Source organism: Lycium barbarum, chromosome 3 (genome assembly GCF_019175385.1).
Source record: "Lycium barbarum isolate Lr01 chromosome 3, ASM1917538v2, whole genome shotgun sequence".
In the NCBI taxonomy this organism is placed as follows: Eukaryota; Viridiplantae; Streptophyta; class Magnoliopsida; order Solanales; family Solanaceae; genus Lycium; species Lycium barbarum.
Window position 1 is genome coordinate 148859535 of NC_083339.1, and position 23292 is coordinate 148882826.

The 23292-nt window shown below is 37.0% G+C and overlaps 3 protein-coding genes across 7 annotated transcripts; all 3 read right to left on the reverse strand.

The window, feature by feature from the left end:
• Positions 1–4047: 4047 nt before the first annotated feature.
• Positions 4048–6578, reverse strand: LOC132633593 (beta-glucuronosyltransferase GlcAT14A-like). The gene is made up of 5 exons (XM_060350116.1): positions 6427–6578; positions 5269–5896; positions 5101–5179; positions 4847–4962; positions 4048–4749 (listed from the first exon to the last, which is right to left on the reverse strand). Exons 2-5 carry the CDS (start codon positions 5855–5857, stop codon positions 4256–4258), a joined length of 1278 nt encoding a protein of 425 aa, XP_060206099.1. The 5' UTR covers positions 5858–5896; positions 6427–6578; the 3' UTR covers positions 4048–4255.
• A 209-nt stretch (positions 6579–6787) lies between these two features.
• On the reverse strand, positions 6788–12979 carry LOC132633594 (kelch repeat-containing protein At3g27220-like). The gene is made up of 7 exons (XM_060350117.1): positions 12600–12979; positions 12330–12518; positions 11854–12083; positions 10806–10976; positions 9465–9570; positions 8333–8539; positions 6788–7198 (listed from the first exon to the last, which is right to left on the reverse strand). The coding sequence occupies exons 1-7, from the start codon at positions 12768–12770 to the stop codon at positions 7031–7033; spliced, it is 1242 nt and encodes a 413-aa protein (XP_060206100.1). The 5' UTR covers positions 12771–12979; the 3' UTR covers positions 6788–7030.
• A 742-nt stretch (positions 12980–13721) lies between these two features.
• Positions 13722–21382, reverse strand: LOC132633592 (uncharacterized membrane protein At1g16860). Of its 5 annotated transcripts, none has more exons than XM_060350114.1 (5): positions 21001–21382; positions 19320–20259; positions 14785–14940; positions 14322–14533; positions 13722–14110 (listed from the first exon to the last, which is right to left on the reverse strand). In XM_060350114.1, the coding sequence occupies exons 2-5, from the start codon at positions 20217–20219 to the stop codon at positions 13918–13920; spliced, it is 1461 nt and encodes a 486-aa protein (XP_060206097.1). In that variant the 5' UTR covers positions 20220–20259; positions 21001–21382; the 3' UTR covers positions 13722–13917. The 5 variants fall into 5 exon arrangements, with proteins under 5 accessions (XP_060206097.1, XP_060206096.1, XP_060206095.1 ...); XM_060350113.1 differs by having other exon boundaries at positions 19320–20245; positions 21048–21381; XM_060350112.1 differs by having other exon boundaries at positions 19320–20245; positions 21001–21380.
• Between the last annotated feature and the right edge of the window lie 1910 nt (positions 21383–23292).

A 23292-nucleotide genomic window follows, 5' to 3' on the forward strand; every position in this document is an offset into this window, starting at 1 on the left:
TGATGAATATCTTGCCATTACAAAGAATGTCTCCGGCCAGAAATATGTTTTGGAGAAATTGTCAACTTTGTCTTCTGGTCTGTATTATGCAAAAATTAGTACAATTGAAGCACACTCGATCGTAAACCAGAAGTTTAATGATTCAAGTACTTTTATGCTTTGGCATGACCGAATAGGTCACCCTGGATCAATAATGATGAGACGAATTATTGAAAATTCAAATGGGCATCCACTTAAGAACCTGAAGATTCTTGAAAGTGGTGAATTTTCATGTGCTACTTGTTATCAGGATAAGTTGATAGCTAAGCCATCACCAATGAAAGTTGACATTGAATCCCCTGCTTTTCTAGAACGTATACATGGGAATATATGTGGACCTATTCATCCACCTTGTGGGTCATTCAGATATTTTATGGTCCTAATAGACGCATCTTCAAGATGGCTCATGTGTGCCTCCTATCGTCTCGAAACCTGGCGTTTTTGAAATTATTGGCACAAATAATACGCTTAAGGGCACAGTGTCCGGATTATCCCATTAAGGCTATACGCCTCGATAATGTCGGAGAATTTACGTCTCAATCTTTTGATGATTATTGTTTATCAGTTGGGATAAAAGTTGAACATCCTGTAGCACATGTTCATACCCAAAATGGCCTTGCTGAGTCATTTATTAAACGACTACAATTGATAGCAAGACCACTACTTATGAAAACACGGTTGCCCACTACCGTCTGGGGACATGCTATCTTACATGCAGCATCTCTTATTCGCCTCAGACCGACTCATTATAATAAATACTCCCCGTCACAATTAGTATTTGGTCATGAACCAAATATTGCTCATCTCCGAATCTTTGGCTGTGCTGTATATGTGCTTGTAGCACCACCACAGCGTACTAAGATGGGCCCCCAAAGAAGGTTAGATATATATGTTGGGTTTGAATCACCCTCTATTATTTGCTATCTTGAGCCATTGACGGGAGATTTATTCACTGCCCGATTTGCAGATTGTCGATTTGATGAAACAAATTTTCCACAATTAGGGGGAGAGAGAAAAGAAATCAAAAGAGAAATTGTGTAGAAAGTTCCATCACTATCTCATTTTGATCCACGTGCCCCCATATGTGAACAGTAGATCCAGAAGATCATTCACTTGCAAAAAATAGCAAATCAAATGTCAGACGCATTTACTGATTTGAAAAGGATAACTAAGTCACATATCCCTGCAGAGAATGTGCCTATTCGAATTGATGTCCCAAAGGGAAAATCTACTAGTGTCATAGCGTCTGAATCTCATGCACGCCTGAAGCGTGGTAGGCCATTGGGTTCTAAGGATAAAAATCCTAGAAAAAGAAACACAAAAAATGATCAAAATGACACTATGAAAGAATATCATGAAGATATTCAAGATCTGACTAATCCTGATACTCCTGAAGATATTAGGGAACCCGAGACTCAAGTAAATAAAGAACTATCATTGAGTTCTTCTGGTGATGGGATTAATTTGAATCGATCGAAGATTATGGTGGATAATGTTTTTGCATATAATGTTGTCCTAAATATTATGAAAGACATTGACGATCAGGAACCCCAATCTGTCGAAGAATGTCGACGAAGATATGATTGGCCAAAATGGCAAGAGGCAGTTCAATCAGAATTGAATTCACTTGCCAAACGTGAGGTTTTTGGACCTGTAGTCCAAACGCCTAATGGTGTAAAACCAATTGGCCATAAATGGGTTTTTGTGCGAAAAAGGAATGAGAGAAATGAAATTGTAAGATACAAGGCACGCCTTGTTGCACAAGGATTCTCTCAACGACCCGGTATCGACTATGAAGAAACATATTCACCAGTTATGGATAGCATAACATTTCGATATCTCATCAGTTTAGCTGTACATGAAAACCTTGAAATACATCTGATGGATGTGGTTACAGCTTACCTTTATGGCTCACTTGATAATGAAGTCTATATGAAAATTCCTGAAGGATTTAAAATGCCTGAAGCAATTAACTCAAAGTCTCGGGAGATGTATTCAATCAGATTACAAAGATCGTTGTATGGTCTAAAACAATCAGGGCGCATGTGGTACAATCGCCTCAGTGAGTACTTGGTAAAAGAAGGTTATATAAATGATGTCATTTGTCCATGTGTTTTTATTAAGAAAGCAAAATCGGAGTTCGTTATAATCGTTGTTTATGTTGATGACATAAACCTAATTGGAACTCCAGAAGAGCTCCAAAAGGCGATTGAATATTTAAAGAAAGAATTTTAGATGAAAGATCTAGGAAAAGCAAAACTTTGTCTTGGTTTGCAGATTGAACATTTGACAGATGGGATCCTTATCCATCAATCTGCTTATACCGAAAAGGTTTTAAAAAGATTTTACATGGACAATGCGCATCCTTTAAGTACTCCAATAGTTGTTCGCTCACTTGAAGTGAGTAAAGATCCGTTCCGACCTCAAGAAGAAAATGAAGAGCTTCTTGGTCCTGAAGTACCATATCTTAGTGCAATTGGTGCACTTATGTATCTTGCTAACGCTACAAGACCTGACATAGCGTTCTCTGTTAATTTGCTAGCAAGATATAGCTCTTCTCCTACACGAAGACATTGGAACGGAGTTAAGCATATATTGCGATATCTGAAGGGAACTAGTGATATGGGTCTGTTTTATACTAACAAAGGTAGTACAGATCTTGTTGGTTATGCAGATGCAGGTTATTTATCTGATCCACATAAAGCTCGATCTCAAACAGGCTATCTGTTTACATGCGGAGGTACTGCTATATCATGGCGATCCACAAATCAGTCCATTGTTGCTACTTCTTCGAATCATGCTGAGATAATAGCCATTCATGAAGCAAGTAGAGAATGTGTGTGGTTGAGATCAGTGATACATTTCATCAGAGAAAGATGTGGCTTGAAGTGTGATACAAAATTACCCACAGTATTATATGAAGATAATGTTGCATGCATAGCTCAATTAAAAGGAGGATTTATAAAAGGAGATAGAACGAAGCACATTTCACCAAAGTTATTTTTCACACATGATCTCCAGAAGAAAGGTGATATTGATGTGCAACAAATTCGTTCAAGTGACAATCCTGCAGATTTGTTCACCAAATCTTTGCCAACTTCAACTCTTGAGAAGATGATATTCAAGATTGGAATGCGAAGACTCCGACATCTGAATATTGGTCTTCGTCAGGGGGAGTGAAATACGCGTTGTACTCTTTTTTCCTTAACCAAGTTTTGTCCCATTGGGTTTTCTTGGTAAGGTTTTTAATGAGGCAGCTCTCAAAGCGTATTACTAGATATGTGTACTTATTTTTTTCCTTTATTGAGGCTTTTTCCCACAGGGTTTTTCCCAATAAGGTTTTTAACGATGCACATCATCTATGGACATCCAAGGGGGAGTGTTATGAAATATATTATGGATGTCCAATACACAAATATAATGCTTCTCCTCCACCATCTTAATGGTTCCTCCATTTTCCTCCACCATCTTAATGGTTCCTCCATTTTCTCATATATTGAATGCATATGTAGCACTATAAATAGAGGCATAAGTTTTCATATGAAATACACTTGTAACACATTTTGGAAGAATAGTAAAAATCTCTCCTCTTTTGTCATTCTATTTCTATGGTTTTCATCCTTTAATATTGTGACTCTTTTAGCTTCATTTTATAACAATTACAAATTTCTTAGATTATAGTATTAGGAAGTACCGAGTATGTATTTGACTATGCATCCGTGTGATAATATGATCTGTTGAGCTGTATTAAATTTTAATTTTCAAGTGTTAAAAACATTAAGCACCCTTGCAAACATGTTTCGATTTAAATAGCACGGGCCTCGCCCCTCTAGTTCTTCCATATATCAATTGACATATTGCGAAGGAATGTCTCTATTAATGACTAGACAAAATTCCAAAAACAAAACAATAAGATGACTTTTTACAATAAACATTTATTCTATAAAGTTAAAGAGCTGTTCTATTTCACAAATTAACAAGAATCTTACATATTCAAAAGGCACAATGAATCTTGAATAATCCGGAAGAAAAGAAACAACTTCATCATGCGTGATCGATTGATAACTATAACAAGCAACAAGAAATGTTTGGTATTTACAACGTTGCGATTTTACAAAAGTTACAAGAGCACTTGGTAAAATCATCTAAGGTTTCTCCTCGAACTAGAGAAGTAGAGCACACATCATTTTTTGTAAATAGAAGAATATGGAGTGTATTAATATGAACTGCCGCGACAATGATTGGTTCGGTTTCCAGCAGTAAAATTGGACATAATATTTTTAAGCTTTTGGCCATAAAATCCCGGGCTCAATGAATCAATGTCATCCCAATTAGTGGAGTTGGAACAAGTAGAATTGGGTCCTCCATAATTGCACCATTTCCCACGGACCAGCCCTTGCGGCGCGCGATGTAGGATAGATCTGTCGAGCTCGTCTAAAGTAGGATCACCTTCTTTAAATGGCCGAGCAGATATTGCCCATTTGTTCACAAGATAGTCGTAGTTTGAAATATTTACAGGCACGGAGTACCTTAGATCCTGGTTTACTATTGTATTCCTAAATTCTGGGGAATTGCATAGTACGGTGTGGAAGTAGGACTCGAGAGGGGATACTACATTGGCGTAGTACATAAGTAATTTTCGAGGAAAATTGTCCCAACCTTTGATGCAGTGCTCCATAAAAGCTCTGCTCAATGCCATCCATGGGGAACCTAGAAATTGAAATTAAAGTCAATTCATCTATCAAATTCAACAAGAAACGGGATCATTATTGAAACTTGCACCATACAAAAACCAAATGTAGCCAACCTTCAAATGTATCAAAAGCTGTTGGTATTTCTCTAGTCTCTACAGCATAGTAAAGGGGATCAGCCTGTTTTAAGTATAGGCTGGGATCGACAACAATCCGATTGAAGTTGTCTTGCCTGCAGCAACGTTACATTTTTGGAAAAACAATCACACCCTTATTGCGGTGCAGATTACATGCAACGCTCTAATGTATATATACAGACAAAATAAGGAGTTTTTACACCATCAGGAACTTGATGGTTCCGATACCTTACCCCTTTTGGTTAATAGACTTATTGGTGAAGCCTATGAAATTGAGATCCCTTGGCAAGGAAGTGAGAGCAAATAAGATATCTACAATGGCAAACGTAGATCATCAATTAGTTGATGTATCAGTAGACAGTAGGGTACTAGTAGGCTATTAATAATCACGAAAAGTTTACCATCTTGAGTAAAAAGCGGGTAGTCTGAAGAGCTTAAGGTGAAAAACCAGTCCCATAGTGGACTAATTCGAAGGAGCAAAGCTGCAGCATGAAGCATGGCAGCGAGAGCAGAGGCGCCTGATTCCGCCATGTGATTCACTGCATAACTTTTACCGACGACGTTCACATTCCCAAATGCACGAAATACATGTTCAGATTCAACAGAAACAGCTAATTCCATCCTGTCTTCATCCCCGTCTTCCCCATCAAGAAGGTGCAAAAGGTACTGGTTTCTTGGGTGATACACTGCTTTTAACAGCCTCAACATTCTTTTACTTTCCCCTTTGAAACCAAAAATCCAATAAGCTAGGATTGGAGGATCACCAGGTCCTTTTGATGGATGGATCATCTTTGTTCTCTCTGTTGATGTATCATTAGCAGCATCAATTATGCTAGCGTAATCTGGAATATTCGTTATCCTGTACTGATCAAATCTGCTGCAGAGGACTCCTACAACTAAAAGTAGCAAAGCAGCTGCAATGAAAATTGAAAGCCGAACACCTTGACCACTTCTCCAATTCCAGGAAAGTAATATCTTAAGCATCATCATTGATAATTTGCGATGAGCTTAACAGTTCTATGTTTTGATCTGAATAATGAAAAGCTTGAGGTGAATTCTGGAAGATGTAATCGACTTTTTGTTGATTAAAACAAGAAAAAGCAGGTTAATTTGTGGGACCCGTTCGAAGGAGGGTATGAAAAAACATGGCACCAAAACGAAACAGGTCATGTGTGACATCTTAATGATTATTAGAAAATGAATGCTGTGTTGATTAAATCCTACGCCACAACTACATTTTCATGTTTTTTCCTAATTGACAAGTCAACAGCCACTCTAAGCTGGACCTCATAGACGGAATAATTGAGTATGTATTATTTTGAAGTGAAAGAATAGTAAAAGGTCAAAATACTGCAGCTAGTTGGAAGAAATTTTGTTACTAGTATTTTACTTTGACGGGGCTTTATATGCCACAATTCATCGGTCTGACCATGTTGATTAGTCTTTTGGAGTAAATCAATATTTAAAGTTTATAGATTCTTACATAAACCTCAAGTTAATATATACATAATATAATAAATTACTATACAACAATAACTAGTTTGCTGAGAAGTACGAACCTGTAACGCTAACAGAGGTTATAGCTTTTTGTGGGCTAGTTTTTTCAGAAAGTATGTCAACCTCATTCCATGTTTTCATTGCAGATGGGGGCTCCCAAGCATCTGAAATGTTTTTGTATATAGATTAAGTCAATGCGATTATCAGTGCTCTTTTATTTGCAAATTAGGTATCTTCTTATTCATGTAACAGAAACCCGTATTGAATTGTCAACTTGCATATTTAGCTTTCACAATTAGGTCTAGATCTGTACATGATAAACAACTCCTTGCGACTCTTCTTTCTTTCCTAGTCACTTTCAACAAACAGCAGAAAAAGAAGTAAAGGAGAGAGAAGAATTACTTTTTAAAAACATGTATCAAATTCGAAAGAAAAGAAACGAGAGTAAAACATTTCTTCAGTTACTTGCAATGTAAAAATTGAAGCTAAAAGAATATAACACTGCCCACTCTCCACTTGGTAATTGGTTTCCGACCGTGCTAAATGAGGCTGGACCAAAATAAATTGCATGGAAAAAAAGAAAGAATAGAATAACAAAAAGCACTCGGGTTAATTTACACTATAACATTTCTATATTGGAGCAGAATTTTAGGTAAAAATATGAGCTCATAACAACTTTAGTTTAGTTCTCCACATCTCTCCAATGACCTTTCTTGGTGATGGGTCATCTGGTCCTTTGTCTCTTTGTCCTGATGTGAAGTACAGCCATCCGTTCCAGAAGCCAACAAGAGTTGTTTTTACACGGTAAGGGAGTTTGCCTAAAACTTTCCATGTCTGCATAGGATCAAACCACCAGGTAAAGAACCAAGAATACAAAAACAAGCACATAAGAAACAGGTCAATTTCAAAAATCACATCAGTTAACTATCTTAACTTACATCTTCACTTTTGACTAGACACAATTATAAAGCGGAGAACTTAAAATATACTCCCTCCATTACAATTTGTTTGTCTGATTTTGACTTGGCACGGAGTTTAAGAAAGTGAAGAAGACTATTGAATCTTGTGGTCTTAAGCTAAAGATATGTAGAATGTACCGAAATGCCCTTTGATCTTGTGGTCTTAAACATGCCATGTGGAAAGTTGAATTTAAGAAGTTACGAAAAAAGGAAAGAGGCATTCTTTTTTAAAGAGACTAAAAAGGAAAGTAAGACAAACAAATTAAAACGAAGGGAGTATTGTTTAACGTCAGTCTGTTCTGAAAAGCGCAGTCTTCGTGGCAATACTTGATTCTACGTGCTGGAGCGATGTAAGGTAACTGCATGACCAAAATGACCAAAGAGATTCACTGAGAGTGATGATCCTAAGGTCAAGATGTGAAGCTAAGATGCCAGGGCAGAGTATTTATTGAGACGGTGAACACGTCACCAAATGCAGACAGTTCAAACGGTTGATAGCAAGAGAAATAAGTACATGTAATTTGTGGAAAAAATTAAGAATATTTGCTTGCATAGCCATTTTAATCTTGCATTAATGTTCAAATTTGAAGACCAAATTAAAGGCATTGTTGAGATCTAAATGTGTGTTGTATTTGTACTGTCCCTGTGGATTCTATGTGATAGAGAAATGTGGAATTGGACTAGATAACAGGCATATCTTGATGAATTATGAGTCTAGCCTGAGGAAGAAAGGGCTAAAGGATGATTAGTAAATGCTATAAAGACTGTTGGGGAAAAGGGGGGAGGTATCAACAAGATCCTAATAAGACACTCTAGATCCTTTATTTACCTTTTTAAAAAGTGAACATAAATTGAAATGAAAGGTTAAGTCTAAGCAAATCATGCAGTTTAATGTATCCGCTAAGCCAAACGCAGCTGATTGAAGCGGCAGGCTATAAGCCAACACTAAATTCTAACATAAACAAAATAAACACCTTAGTTGCAGTTTGACAAAGATTAGAAACAATACCTGTGTATCGAATTGAAACTGGAGTATTTCTCCAACGAGGGTCATCTTTTTGGTATTTGGGTGCTTATCAGTAGTTCCTCCAACAATCACAAGAGTCCTGTTGACAATAGCCCAAGCAAACTCTATATGGGAATCTGGCTTTGGCATGGGAGGCAACACTTTCCATGTCATATCATCATCTAACATGTAAACATCATCATATACAACCTGTAAAGTCAGGCCCCATAGTCATATTAAGCCAAAACGACATTAGAGCAAAACACACTCTCAACCCCTACATCAGCTTCAATTCTTAGCATGTTGGGAGTATGGGACTTAATCTGCTTTTATCAATCCCCAAAACTCCTTCCAGTTTTCATCTATTAGCTATACTGTTTTTCAATTTGCAAAGGATTTGGATAATAGAGAATAAAGATGAGAATGATTATATCAACTTGAAATCAGTAATATCCTTCAATTGTTGCTGGTATAGCAGACCAAAGAACCAACTAGTCAAGAATGTCTTCTTTCTTTTTTGTAGATTCTTTACCTTTTGGTATACCCCTTGTATACGGCCAGCTTTTTGACCTTGTTTATGAATGAGAATATATTTACTTGATCAAAAAAAAAAAAAGTGTCTTCTTTCTTTAAGTAATAACATGCCAAAAAGCAAATATGACCTTCCATTTGGCAAATTTCATCTAACAGGAAGAAGATCCTTCAAGACAATGACTGACTGTTGACACCCAAAATGAGAACAAACATGTCTTAATCTGCCCAAGTTTTTTTGCACGAAACAAAATCAAAATCACCCAAAGTTTAACTAGAAATAACGTTTTAAAATTTGTTAACTAATATACGACTTACAGATTGGTTGAAGAGAAATAAGAAATGCTTTGAAGGCCAAGAAAAATTATATTTCTTTTTTAAAAATAAGATGCCTAAAGCACTTAAACTTTTGGTGTAGGAGTAACATGGTAGAAACTGGCCTCAGTATTTTGATTTTCAGGAACTTTTAGGGATATTACAGGAACAGCAATGCTGTCATCCTTTGTTAGTATTTTTGTAGTACCTCCTTGGTACTTTACTAATGCAATTTCCTTAAGTTACAAAAAAGATCACAACTTTCAGAACCAAGTCACAGTTCGATTACCTCATTTCTACGAGAGCATTTGAAAATAGGTGATCCAGGTTTAGCCATGAAATCACCCTCTTGACCACCAAGGACATAAAGTCGGTCATCAAACACAACACAGGCCCTGCATGAAAGTTCAAGCAAGATGAAGAAAATTTACTCAATTATGCACTCCTAAAAGCTCATCGAGTTAACATCAATGTCTCACTAACTTCTGAATAGATCACGCACAAAGTAGAAAAAGTTTTGATTTTTCTTTTGCTAATTGTACTGACCCCTAAAGCTTTAGAAACAGCAACTGTTTATTTGAAAAAGGTTAGACTCCAGAGACCAAGACTTGGGGCATAGTGATTTATCAAATTTGTTAAATCAGTTGACTCATCCACATCCTAGATATAAGCAAAAGATGCTAATTGGACCACCAGCACAGATATTTTTCTCCTCTATTCTTCTATTCCCCTCCTCCGCCTTAACGATCTGCAGACATCTAGTCCTGCTCAAAGCACGGAAAAGGGTATCTCACAAGCATCTAAGGAGAACCAGACTACGACTGCTAGACACACGAAAGAGTTCTCCAGAGTACCAAACTATCTTATACCAATCCAACCCAAAAGAACAAAGAAAGCATCATGCAGTTGAAACTGAAAGGACAAGCTTGAAACTATCAACATCACAATGGACACAATATCTCCCGCAACAGAAAAGAAAACGTGGAATGCAACTCCCTCCTTATTCCATGTTATCTCACAAATAACTGCACTCTAGTGAATTTCAAACCAACTAGACAGAGAGACTATCACTAAACTGCCAAAGTTCCCATCACCATAGAAAGATTAGTAGGAAAAACTCATTTTCCATCTTTCTATTATAAATTTAAATTTACCCGCAAGGGTGGCTCAGATGGTTGAGCATGTGACTTCCATAATGGAGGTCTCAATTTCGAAACCCCCTGCCTACTACAGCAGGGGATTTGCCTTCTAGGTCGAGCTCGTCACACAAGGCTTGCTTAGTGAGGGTTATCTCTCCTGTGTGGTTCGTGGGCTATTGCACAAGAGCGGGGTTTACTTGTGCGCACCCGAAGGGTAGAGGCTACAGGTTCCCTTGTCATTAAAAAAAACTATGAATTTAAAGTTCCTAGGCCATAGTTACTATTCATCAGCTGCTCCATACAGAACTAAAAATAAAATAACCAAAGTATTGTTGCTTTCAGGTGTTCATTCTTTCTCTCTAAGATGAACCCTTCACACTGCCCATCAAGATTTCCCTTTCCCTCCTTTTCCTGGTGAGGGTACCTTATGTAATCTATCACATATATTATATTACGCTTTACAAAATATTTGCATGAAATCAGCCAAATACCTGTGAGGTCCACCACGAGGAATGGGTACCTCAGTCCGCCACTCCGTTTCTAAAGCTTTTCCATCCTTAACAGCAAGACTCCAATGCTCTAACCCTGGGGTATGCCGATTCTCTTTGCTCCCACCCATTACATGAAGCCTGCCTCTCCAAAGCTGTGTTGCAGGCGCATACCTGACAATCAAACTCATTAATAAGTGTATACAACTTTACATAAAGCTTAAACATATTAGAGTAACCTTATATAGTCAAGTATCTCAAAATCACTATAGTATGCTCAGTCAATGCACAGCGCCTGCACAAATTCCATGGTGCTTAATATTCAAACTTGATTGAAGCTTCGTAAAGATCTAGAAAAATAAGGGTTTTGAGGAGCCAGACAATAGTTTCTTTCCCCTGTGCTGAGCATTGTCAAGCGGAAGTAGTGGTAATAAGAAAAATAGCTGTTTACACATCGAATATAATGTAGGCAAATGCTAGTTTCTGAACCACGCCTCTCTCACATACCAACAATTTTTTACACAACTATCTAAGGTAGTTATGTCTACCGGAAACAGCCTCCCTACCCTCTCAAGGTAGAGGTAAGGTCTGTGTACACTCTACCCTTCCCAGACCCCACTTGGTGGGATTTCACTGGGTATGTTGTTGTTGTTGTATCTCAGGTAGTTATAATCTTACAGTCACACACAATATTAGCACTATAATGGCAATTAGTACCAAATCTTCCAAAAGAAATGGTTTAAAGTACCAATGGCACCAGTCATTCAATACATACAAGTCAAAGATCAATTTCCTGATGTTAAAACCAAAATCTAGGTTTTCAGTTTGATGATTCTTCCAGCCAGCAAAGGGGAAAAAAACAGTCGGCAGAGAAGATAATATTCACCGGGTTAGGATAAGAAGAGGACAATAATAAAGCATTAGAAACATCCATGTTAATTCTTGTAAAAGTAATTATAGAGGTGTCAACATGTCCAAGTTGAGAAAGCAAAGAAAACGCACAAGTGTGAATGATGAGCCATTTCGCGTATCTCAGCAACAAAGTCAATACCTTGGGACTGGTAAAGGAGGCAAGTCCTGCCATTGCTTCGTTTTGGTATCAAGAACAAAATTCCGTGCAGTCGGACCCCTGCACTGGGGACCGTATTGCCCAGTAACAACGTAAATATATCTCCCATCAGTAACCATACCCAAGTGTGAATGAGCCATTTCTTTAGGCATATTGAATGTCCCTCCCCAAGAGTTAGATGTGAAATTGTAAATATCCACATGCGAATGAACCTGATACAAAATGAAAACAATCAAGGGAAAATTACAGCCCAATGCCTTTGGGTGATCTACGTTACAAAATATGATCAAAATGTATAGGTTTTGTATATTTCGGCCATATTGGTAAATAAGTATGGGCCAAAAATCAAAGCCCCTACAATTTTTTTATTCTTGTAAGATTGAATTTCAATGTAGGCAGTGTATTGACATAATAAAAAGGAAAACAGCGGAGAAAGGAATATAGGGGGGTGGACGGACATGATCAATGGTACCATAACCAGCAAAGACGAAGAGAAGGTCGTTGATCTGGATAGCAGCACCATCAAGACGAGGCACAGGTGATGTTGCCATCTTCTCCCACTTCAATTCTGGGGCTGGCAAATCGGCAAAGGTAGTTGATAAAATCCTCCCATCTCCTTTTTTGTTACTCTTCTCCTCCTTTGTCGCCTAATGATTTTTTTTGAAAAAAAAAAAGAGTAAAGTTGGGAGGATAGTTAAAGGGAAAACAAAAAGAGAACTTTCTTTTACCTTGGGGAGGGTTTGACTAGGAAAGACGAGAACATTGGAAGTAGAAAATGCCCAGTTGAAAGAGGAGGAGGAGGAAGCCCAGAGCAGATCTACAAGAAGAAAGGCACCCAAGAGGGCCACACAAATAAAGACCAACTTGGTGGTGCTCTTAGTTGCCTTGCCTATTCTCATCTCACAATGGAGAGATCTGTCCGTCTCCCGTCGGTGACTAGTGACCACACCCACTTTTGTTGATCCCCACAGACACACTGCCACTCCCCTTTTTTTTTAATTTTTTCTTACAGTTTACGCGGTCACTTGGGTTCACTACGTCGTCCCCGCCCCACCTAGCTCTTTTTCCTTTTTTCTCTCTACATATTTTTTAGGACATTGGTATGCACTTCTAGAATTATTAAGGTATCCTAAACTGTATTAACAGATTATGAGTTCTAACATTTATATCTATTTTTATTTTTTTATATTTATAAATTTTAATTTCAAAATTATGAATGCGAGCTCGCACCTCAATTACCCTGCCTCTTTGAATTTAAAGCTAATTTTCCACCTCTTTTTTAACGTTCAGACATTTCTTGTTAAGGTAAAAGGACATATATGTATTTTTAATTTGCATAAATTAACGAAATTTTCTTTGTCACCCAATTCGTATCTCGTTTAGTTTCTCTGCTTTGGGAGTTTTAGGTGGTTGTTTTTCAGTTGATTGTCAAATGAAGCAAAGATCCCAAGCTTCGCCAAGTTCCAATTGAAGGCTAGAGCTAGAGTTTTTGACCCAAAATAGAAATAGACAAACAAAACATTAACGATCAGTTCACCTCTTCCTTACACTGCTGACATATGGATGGTACTCCCTCCGGATCAAAAAAAGAATCCATTTAGCTATTTGCACACCCTTTAAGAAAATACTAACTCCTAGACAAAAATAGGTAATTTAACTAAACCACCCCTAATTAAATAGGTATTGAAATTTGATGATATAACACTTAATAGAGGCAAATGTAGAAACACAAGGTTAATTCTTTCTTTATTTGCTAAGTGAATTCTTTTTTTTTTATTAAAAAAAAAATGCTAAGTGGACTCTTCTTTTGATCCATAGGGAGAATACATTAGCAATACAAGTATAACCACTACCGCTCAAACATTCAGATTTTCCATTGCTACAGCATTTACCATTCCTCCATTACAACATACCATATAAAAGTTTAAACAACACCTAGTAACTATACAGGAAATAAAACACAAACTATTTCCAGAAACCTCTCCACAATAAACATCTTTAACCTAACATCACACATACCGTCTTAAGTATGTTGAACATAACCTATCATACTGGTATAGCATCAACTTTTGACGCGTCTTCACATCTTAACACAATGCCCTCAAGGCTAGCAGGAAATATACATTTCAGCCACTGGCACCCTGTTGTAAATGGATCAGGAGGAGGGACAATCATAAGCACGTTCTCATTCCTCTGAACCACTCCAATCACGCTCACTGTGCTTCCTTCTTTTATATACCTATCAGAAAGACGAAATACGCGTCTTAATTAGCATCTCCTACCGCCTAGCCACACATTCGCAGGATACAGCATATAGACAATTCAGCAAATGGTACAAATACATTTAGTTAACTGTTCTGCAACTGTTGCCAGAAATTAAAGAAATATGAACAAATATGATGTAATGGCAGTGCACTAGCAGGAACAAATAGAGAAAGAAAAACGCTTACCCTTCCTTCAGTCGCATTATACGATCATCACTTGAAAGATTTCTTTCTCTCAACCACCTGATAAATTCTGGAGATAACTCACTATTCAAAGGATCCACATCAACAACTACTGACTCGTCTACATAAGGAGTCACCTTTGCACCATAGCCAGTCTTAACCAATGCTCTTAACCCCGACTGGAAATCAGAGATATAAAAGTCGACCACATGCCTCTGCAAAACAGTATGGACAGAATTCAAGTCAGCAAAGTAAAATCTCAAAAATGTTTATCAACAATTCATACATCATTCAAACAATGAGATATCTTTAACCCGAGGTCCTAAAGACTGAATCCAGCATCATCATGAGAACCTCAACGTTGAATTAGGAGCCAGCAGATCATCCCTTTCAACACGTAACAATTACAGGTATTTGAGGAACCTAAACAGGCTAACAAGATTAGGGAATCTGTCTAGCGACTCACTTCTGAAGACCTGAGGCCCCATGTAAAACGGCGGTGAGTAGGATTAGCAGCTTTTGAATCCCATCCTCGATACTCATATAAACTTGTGGAAGTATAGACACACCTAGGAACTTTTTGGAAGGATGACTCAAGAGGCACGTTTCCACATGTCACCACCTTCATGAAAATAGAGTGTTATGATACTTAATTAGTTCCAACAGATGTCAATCAACAACAGGAAAAGAAATTGTTGAACAGAAGAATCTCAATGTTCATATGTTAAAATATCAATTCAGACTAAATAGAAATAATAGTTTTATTTCATAAATAGACAAACAAATATCGGAGTTCAATCCTAGCAACTTCACATAAGATAAGAGTTTCACCTAATCCAATATTTTTTCAAGAATTAGAGCCGATCACAGAACAGGCCATTGCAGAGCTGATAAGAAATGATGAAGGCAATCAATTCTCTACTGGGTAGATAGATATAGAAGATTAGAAAGGAACACACATGAAAGACAATTCTGGCAACAACTTAAGAATGCCCATGACTTGTCTAATGACGGATACTTGGAGAATCCCTGCTATAACAAATTACTGGGTGCAAAAAGTGATGGACCTAAAAAAAAAAAAACTCCACGATCACAAGGAAAGCTCAGATGGGGGTTCACTGGCAAAGCTTGTATTCCAGGTAGATGCAGGCAACAAACTAGTATAGCTAACGAGAAGCTAACGAAGCAAAGCTGCTAAAGAAAAGCTAGTTTCGGTTATGGATACGGGAATGGTGCAACTACATCAAACTTCTACTCCACGCATCAGATCCTAAGGATGATATTCTATTCATTTGCATATAAACAGCATGCATGAGTGAGAAGGGTGCACTCTGCCATGCTGTTTTCTGATATGATCCATTCCTACGATTTCCTTCATGTAAATGTGAACTTGAGCATCACCAATAATATATCAATCTTCCATTTAACAGCAAATAGTTGAATACAAAGTCAACCACAGAAAAGGAAAAAGTTCCTTGATTCTAAGCTCTTATCTTTCTATTCCAAACTTCGCAGCATCAAATGAATTATTAGTAGGGAAGACAATTGGTTCAACGGTTACATCAGTGCCAACATTAAGCAATCCATCTACTGTAACATGAAGTCGAACCTTTACATTTAATGATATTCTAGAGAAAAGTGATGCTTACTTCAATTGATACCTACGATTTCGTTTCCCGCCACTGTCCCTGGTATTTGGAATTCATAAAAAGGCAACAACAACTCAATAATCCTCAATACAAAAGCCATTCAACAATTTAACTAGCATGTTCCACATATCATTACTCGTAAAGGATACCCAACCCCAACCCCAACATCATGATCCCACCGGCATACCACCGAATTGCACCAGTGACCAGCTTTCACCCATGTCCTCGCTAATAATCTTCAGGACTTAGATACTCTGCCATAGTCGACAACTCACCATAACAATATCAGCCACTGAAACCACAGCAGCTGCATGTGAGCAACCCATATGCAAATACTTAATAAGCTTTTTCCAGAACAGGAAAAGAAAACAACTAACAAAAGTGCTGCCAACACCATCACACAGCGGCCATGTGCTACTTCTCGTCTACTACAAACCAACTAAGCCATCTATAAATCATTACCAATGAAACCCATCTATACTCCCCAGGGTGTAGTTCTCGTAACTTCAACAGACCACTGCTATTGCGGCCATCATGTCCCTCAAAAAGGAAAGAAATGGCAAAATCTAGTTGCATCAGAGTAACAACCACTTTGATTAAAATATGAAGAGAGAGTATTTGAAAAGGTGAAAAAGGTGAAGTTACCTTTTGAAGAAAACATATAAAGTGTTGTCTCTCAATAGAAATTCTTACCTATTTTGGGTGTAGCACCATAGAGGTAATTAAACTGGAGAAGAGGTAGCCTAGTGTAATGGACCCACCACCTCCAAATCACCAAGGGGACAAAGTGGGAAAGGACCACGGTTGACTCCTAAGAGAGGAAGGGTCTGGATGGATGGTGTTACCATATCAAAAAGAAAATTAAGTAAACTGGACTAGTTGAGGAATTCTAATGGAAACTACGTAATTACATTTCAAGATAATTCAGATTGAGACTGGGAATATGTAAGTGGTAGAAATGAATTTGCAACTTGCAGGATAAATATGAGTAAGAGTTCAGGAAAGAACTTTAAGTGCCCAAACGAAAAAAAAAAAAAAAAATTAAATAAGGTAACTTAATATGATAGCACAACTACAACCACTGGGAACTACAACAACAGCTACCACTACACCTCAAAGTTCCAAACAAGTTGGGGATGGCTAGATAAACCCTCACTAAAAATCATGATTCTTCACTTAACCACATCTCAAGCGACCACAGGAACTACAATGTGGAGGAAATACTTCTTAAAGCCTACTACATGTTAAAGCCAAGTCTTAAAAGTAGACTTTTACCTACTAAATACTGATATGACAACGGTATACAAGGCCAAAAACAACTAGAATATTCAACAGACCACTAATATACACTTTATGCATTAAATCTTTTTTTTAAAGCAGAATGTACAAAACAACGGCAAGACTATAAAAAGGAAGGTGAAAAAGAGTGAACGACTCGGGCACTCTTGGGGCACGTATCTTTGGAATGAAGCCACAATTTACAAAAAATAGAATTCTTCAAATACATGATTGTAGTATGACATCAGATTACATTTATTACAACTTTTAGCATCCAGCAAACAATAACATCATTGTTAATCCAATAACTCATACAAGAAGAATAAATCATTTTTAACCCAAAGAAATAATAATCAAGATACCATCTTTAAAAAAAGAGTAAATCAAGAAGGGATGATAAAAAAAGATGGTAAATCAAGAAGGGCAGATAAACAGAAGTAGTAGAAGATAAGTCATACAAACTTGAGAAGAAGAAAAGGACGACGACAAAAAGAACCCTTGACTAAGCAATCGTAGAAGGAGTCTTAGTACTCAGCTAACAAATGGCCCTATTTTTCCTTTCTTCATAAAAAATTAAAAAATAAAAAATAAAGAATAATCTATTGAAGTTACACTCAACTAATCAAATCCGTCTTGCTTGGATCACATTGCACCGTATCATAAGAAACGTACGTTTCCTAGAAGCACATCGCTTGGCCCGTGAAACTTATCCCATCGCACCGCTTCATTGCTTTAAAAGTAACAAAACAATAATTTCTAATAGCACTGATTAAGCCATAAAAGTTACTACATAAACATTTACTCCCCCAACTTTAAGATGAGAGACGATTTATCTTCGTAGACTTTCGATAGGGACAAAACACCCCATTGTTCACGCATTTTTTGGATTGGTCGAGAATATTCTAATGAGGGTTGAATAAAAGGACAAAAGTCCTCATAATGAAGGGGAATTTATATTTGATGAAACAAAAGAAAATTGACTTGACAAACCACAACATCTATAAGATGAATAAAAGAGAAACAAAAAGCTGGTCGTCTAGTGGGAAATGTATTTCATGGAACTAAGACCAAAAAGAGAAAAATATTACTGTAAAATCAATTCTTTGTTTTTTCCCCACAATGTCCATTTTGTAATATAAATCAACTTGCTTCAATCTGTATGCAAAACAGAGAAATAGAGAGAAAGGTTGGCAATTGCTGTTCCTTTATTTCGCAACTCGATAGTCTGCTCCAATTACTTAAAGACGTTGCATTTGTGATTCTAAATGAAAGAGGGCCAAGGTTTTTCAATCTTTCTTTCTGTGTGCAACGACACAGAGGAGAAAAGCGAATGCAACTAGATGGTGTGTTTTAGTTTTGTTGGAAAATCCAATGCAAACATCGTGTTTATTTTCTCTCCCAGCTAATAATGATAAATAGAGATCATCTATAGAAGAGTTCAACTTTAAAATCAATTTACAAAAAACTAGGTGGATTTGTATTGCCATAAATAACCTATTCTGTCCATTAAATATCAGCTTTAATCATTTTACTTAATGACTCATTAAAATATCCCAAAACTTGACAGAAAATGCATAGCGTGGAAGTGAACTATACCTACCCATAGTTTATGAGTATCTTGTACCTCTCTCAAAATTTTCAGGGGGTGAAGTGAAGCTAACCTGAAATAAATGCAAGATCCTAATGTACAAAATTAAGATATGAACTAGGCTTATTTTTATAAAGCTATCGTCGTAGCTAAGAATAGACATATACGACAATTGAACTTCTCTAATTGGCATAATATAAGCTTTAAAGAGAACAACAACAACAACAACAACAACAACCCAGTGAAATCCCACAACGTGGGGTCTGGGGAGGGTAGAGTGTACGCAGACCTTACTCCTACCAAGGTAGGATGGCTGTTTCCGAGAGACCCTCGACTCAATAAAAACATAAAAAGAGGTCAGATACGGCTAAGAGATTCAAAGCGATATAAGCTTTAAAGAGAAACGAAACTAAAAGAACTCATTAATCAATGGCTCTAATTATGGTAAGAAGTAAGTTATCATCATATTATGGAGAAAATACATACCCCAGAAACCTTGACATACTGGCCATTTTTTGCTGTTCTTAGTTCAGAATCTGGATAACGGGTAATAAAACCAGTTACAGCACTTCCACCCCAGCAAGAGTTCCATACGAACAATGCAGCAACAATGCCAAATAGAACCACAACAACGATCAGCAGAATAGCATTGTGCACGGCTCCAAGAATAAATCCCCCGGCAAGAAAGCCCATCACAAATAACAAAATCATTGCCCACAGGATAGGTTTGGGGAAGCTCCTCTTGAAGGAATACACGTCATTTTGACTGAGAGTGGTCACAGCCTGGCTGTTAACAACAGGAGGGCCATGAAACTTGGCTGACCCCATTGAGTCCAATGGACCTGACACCTTTCTTGGGGCCCCAGAGGAATTCAGAGGCCCAGAAGAGATAGGACCAGAAGTAATAAGACCCGTTGCAGGGAGAACTGGTGCTTGAGGACCTGAGTGCTGGCGGCCAGTTGGTGTCACTCCTCCAGATTGAGGACCAGATGACTTTTTTATTGGCTCACCATGCTTGCTAAGGGGCCCAGAATTTGATTTCTTTGTAGAAACTGCACCAGGCACCCCTGAGGATGATATGGGTCCTGAGGTTGAGTAGCTAGTCCTAGCAGCAGCACCAGAATTGATAGGTCCTGAATGCGATGAGGCACCTGTATATAATCCAGTCCTCGAAGGTCCACTTGTTATGGGTCCAGACTTCCTCGACTTGGAGACATCCACGGGGATATCAAACATTTTCCCAAGCTCTCCTGACTTCTTAATGTCACCGCCAGTATAAGGCATGGGCGCGGAAGTCATTGTTGGTGTTCTTTCTTTTGGCTGCTCCGGCCGGCCTGACACGTAAAGGCCATTGCTGAGCTGGTGAGATGGGAATCTAGAACCCATCAAAGCCTTTTCCCAACTGTACAAGTCTGGCACAGGCACACTAAATTCAATGAGTTTAAATTTCCCTTCTGCATTTAGTACTCAGATTAAATACGCTCAACATCTTCTAAATTCACAGTAACTTCACACAAAAATTCGTGGAAACAAAATTAAGATGCTAAGCAGCACAAAAGCGTGTAATAGTTACAACGTGATGATAAGGGGCCGTTGATAAACAAATATGGTCATAGCTTTGCCATCCACATTGCAGGAAAAAGGACATCACAATTTGACAAAAATATAAAGAGATTTCCACAAGTAGGAAAAATAAGCAGGGAGTTGAAATGTAAGGATCAGGATATAACACCTAAAATTTTCTTTTTTGTGTGTGTCCTTATCTTTTTCCTTTTCCAGAAAAAGGTACACAGAATGCAAAATGGGAAGAAACTGCACAATTTGCAGGTAAAGTGGCTCTACAGTTACCACACCAAGCATCAATCACATGGGATATTGTAGCCTCTAAGGGAATATTGACAAAGATACTTGCATTAGACGACAAAATAATGCAAGATTGCTCTCCATAGTTGGACCTGAAAAAGGAAAAGGGGACAGGACAGGTAGAAGCAAAATAGAAAGCTAATTCAGCATGACATATGGATATGGAGTGAGGAACAGAGATAAGTTAGAGATGGAAAGAGAGAGAGAAAAGGTTAGTGATTTGGGTAGAGCAAGAAAAGAAGCAAAAAGTTAAGGATGGGAGAAAAGAAAGAGCGTGAGTGTGTGTAGGTAGGAGGTTACATACATGGATACCCTGAGAAAGAAAGAGAGTTGCAGAGTGGCAGGGCGTACTAGTAGCTGCTAAACGATCCCATCACTTTCTTTCTTTGCTCTCAGCCGCAACCCTTTTGTCTCCTCTCGTCGGCAGTGGCGCACACAAAAATCAAAATCACACCTTCCTTCTCTCTTTTACCTCAATACACAATACTAGTAGGAGTAGGAGTAGGAGTAGTAAATTTAATCATTTCATTTGAGAAACACATACTTATGGTACACCTAAAGTAAGTGCGAGTGCGTAACACCGACGGGATTACTGACACCTACTATCAGCAACATTGACCCTAACCTTCTTCCCCATTTCAACTTTTACCCCTTTTTTATGTATAAAATTCAAACATATAAGCTTTAATTACAAAAGTAAATTCACTAATAGACTGGGCAAGACAATTTGTTGATCCGTGTTTCTATGTATGAGCAATCAATTTATTGAGGCGAATCATCAAACCCAAATACAACACTAACTCCAACTACTTTAAGTTTAACAAGCATTAATGTAATAATCTAGTAGCTTCAGTTGATTTAAAAAATAAAAAATAAAACAAGTTTAACAAGCATTAATGTAAATTTATATTTAAAATAAATTCAAATGACACAAAGCATAGAAAATATGATAAACATCACTAACATTTGTTCTAGCGACAACGTTATTTTGATTTTTTTTACATGATGTAGAAGACAAATATACATCATGAATTTAATAATAAAATTAATAAATAAAATTATGTATTGCCATTTAAATTTGAGTGTGATTAACGTGACCCGTGAATGATTGCAAAGGACCAGAAACTTTAAGTCCAGAGGTGTCAGTAAAAACCAGCATTAGAATATTCCTTGTCGTATAAAAAAAAATTCGTGAGCTAAAAGTTTGTCTTAGCATCTTAATGGTGACGTTCGCAAACTAGCCGTGACTGAATTACCAAAAATAAAATACATTAAAAAGAAAATGAAAGAGAGAAAACTATGAACAAACGGACAAATACAACTAATCAACAACCAAGCAAAAATATATATTTCAGAAACACAAACACAAATACACAATATATTAGTTTGAGGTTCAATTGGAATGTGACATTCCAAATTAGGTAATTTAACTATCAAAACAGATGAGTAAAACACTAATTATTTTGACATGATATTAAATAGCCCAAATTTAATTTCACTTAAATATCTCATCAGGTTCGATGTACATCAACATACTCACAATATAGTATTCAACATTTTTTCAATTCGTTTGAAGAATATATTGAGTAAATTTAAAAATATGATCAGTTTACTAGACACATGAAAAATATTGAAATTCAATTATAATCATTTGGTTATGTTTCCACGCAAAGTGTGTGTAATCATCATCATTCCTATTTCTTTCTTGTTTTTGCTCAAATAGAAGAAGTTGAAATCCTTTTAAGATATTTGCCTCATTTTAACTTCTACTCCCTAAATAAAAGGAACTATCTTGCTGTGTCCCTCCATGCTCACTTAGCATACGCGAACATTTGGGGTGGTAAAATAAGTTCAAATAAATTTAATCCTATTTGGTTGGACATATTTTTATTTTTATTTTGGTGGGTTAATTGAGCACAACCCAAGCTAACTCCTTTGAGATTTGGGCTGAACATATAGTCTAAATTGATCCATTTGAAAAATTGGCAAGAAACATTTTAAAAAATATATTTGTGCAGTGTATTAAATATAGTTATAATAAGAAGAATAAAAGTATAAGTTTGAAATTAAACAACTTATAAGTAAACAAATAAAGTAATCAAAACTTTTTAAAAGTTGGCAGGTTGAATTATGACCCATTGCTTAGTCCATTTTGACCCAACTCATTTCTGGCTAATTAAACTTTGAACATAAGTTTTTGCGGGAATTATCCTTCAAACGCACTGATCTTTAATATTTGGCCCCATATTTGAGGTCTTTAATTTTTATCCCTGTTGTTCATTTAATGAAAACATTCAGCCCCGCTTCACTCAGCGTAAGCTTTGTAAATTTATCTTTGGAAACCGAAATTTTGCTTCTCTCAGCATAAGTTCTGTAGGAATTAAGATATACGGCATAAATTGTGTAGTGTTCTCAGAATTTGTTGTAGCGTTCAAGAATTGGAATTATGTGGGGCATATGTTCTTTATCATTTTTTTGTGCCTTATTCATTTGCATTCCGGTTTTTGTGGAGTTTGATGTACTTTTTAGACATTTTTATGTTGAGTTCCCAAAGATTTGTCGTGTCTGTCATAACTTATGAGAACAGAATATAAAC

Coding starts and splice junctions, on each gene's coding strand:
- LOC132633593 (XM_060350116.1), bottom strand. CDS start 5,857: ATGATGATGCTTAAGATATTACTTTCCTGGAATTGGAGAAGTGGTCAA. Junction 4,963..5,100: donor AAGTCTATTAACCAAAAGGG/GTAAGGTATCGG, acceptor ACGTTGCTGCAG/GCAAGACAACTTCAATCGGA. Junction 4,750..4,846: donor AGCTTTTGATACATTTGAAG/GTTGGCTACATT, acceptor TTCAATTTCTAG/GTTCCCCATGGATGGCATTG.
- LOC132633594 (XM_060350117.1), bottom strand. CDS start 12,770: ATGAGAATAGGCAAGGCAACTAAGAGCACCACCAAGTTGGTCTTTATT. Junction 12,519..12,599: donor CTAGTCAAACCCTCCCCAAG/GTAAAAGAAAGT, acceptor AAAAATCATTAG/GCGACAAAGGAGGAGAAGAG. Junction 10,977..11,853: donor CCTCCTTTACCAGTCCCAAG/GTATTGACTTTG, acceptor TTTGATTGTCAG/GTATGCGCCTGCAACACAGC.
- LOC132633592 (XM_060350114.1), bottom strand. CDS start 20,219: ATGGGTTCTAGATTCCCATCTCACCAGCTCAGCAATGGCCTTTACGTG. Junction 14,534..14,784: donor GGGGCCTCAGGTCTTCAGAA/GTGAGTCGCTAG, acceptor ACTGTTTTGCAG/AGGCATGTGGTCGACTTTTA. Junction 14,111..14,321: donor ATAATGCGACTGAAGGAAGG/GTAAGCGTTTTT, acceptor TCTTTCTGATAG/GTATATAAAAGAAGGAAGCA.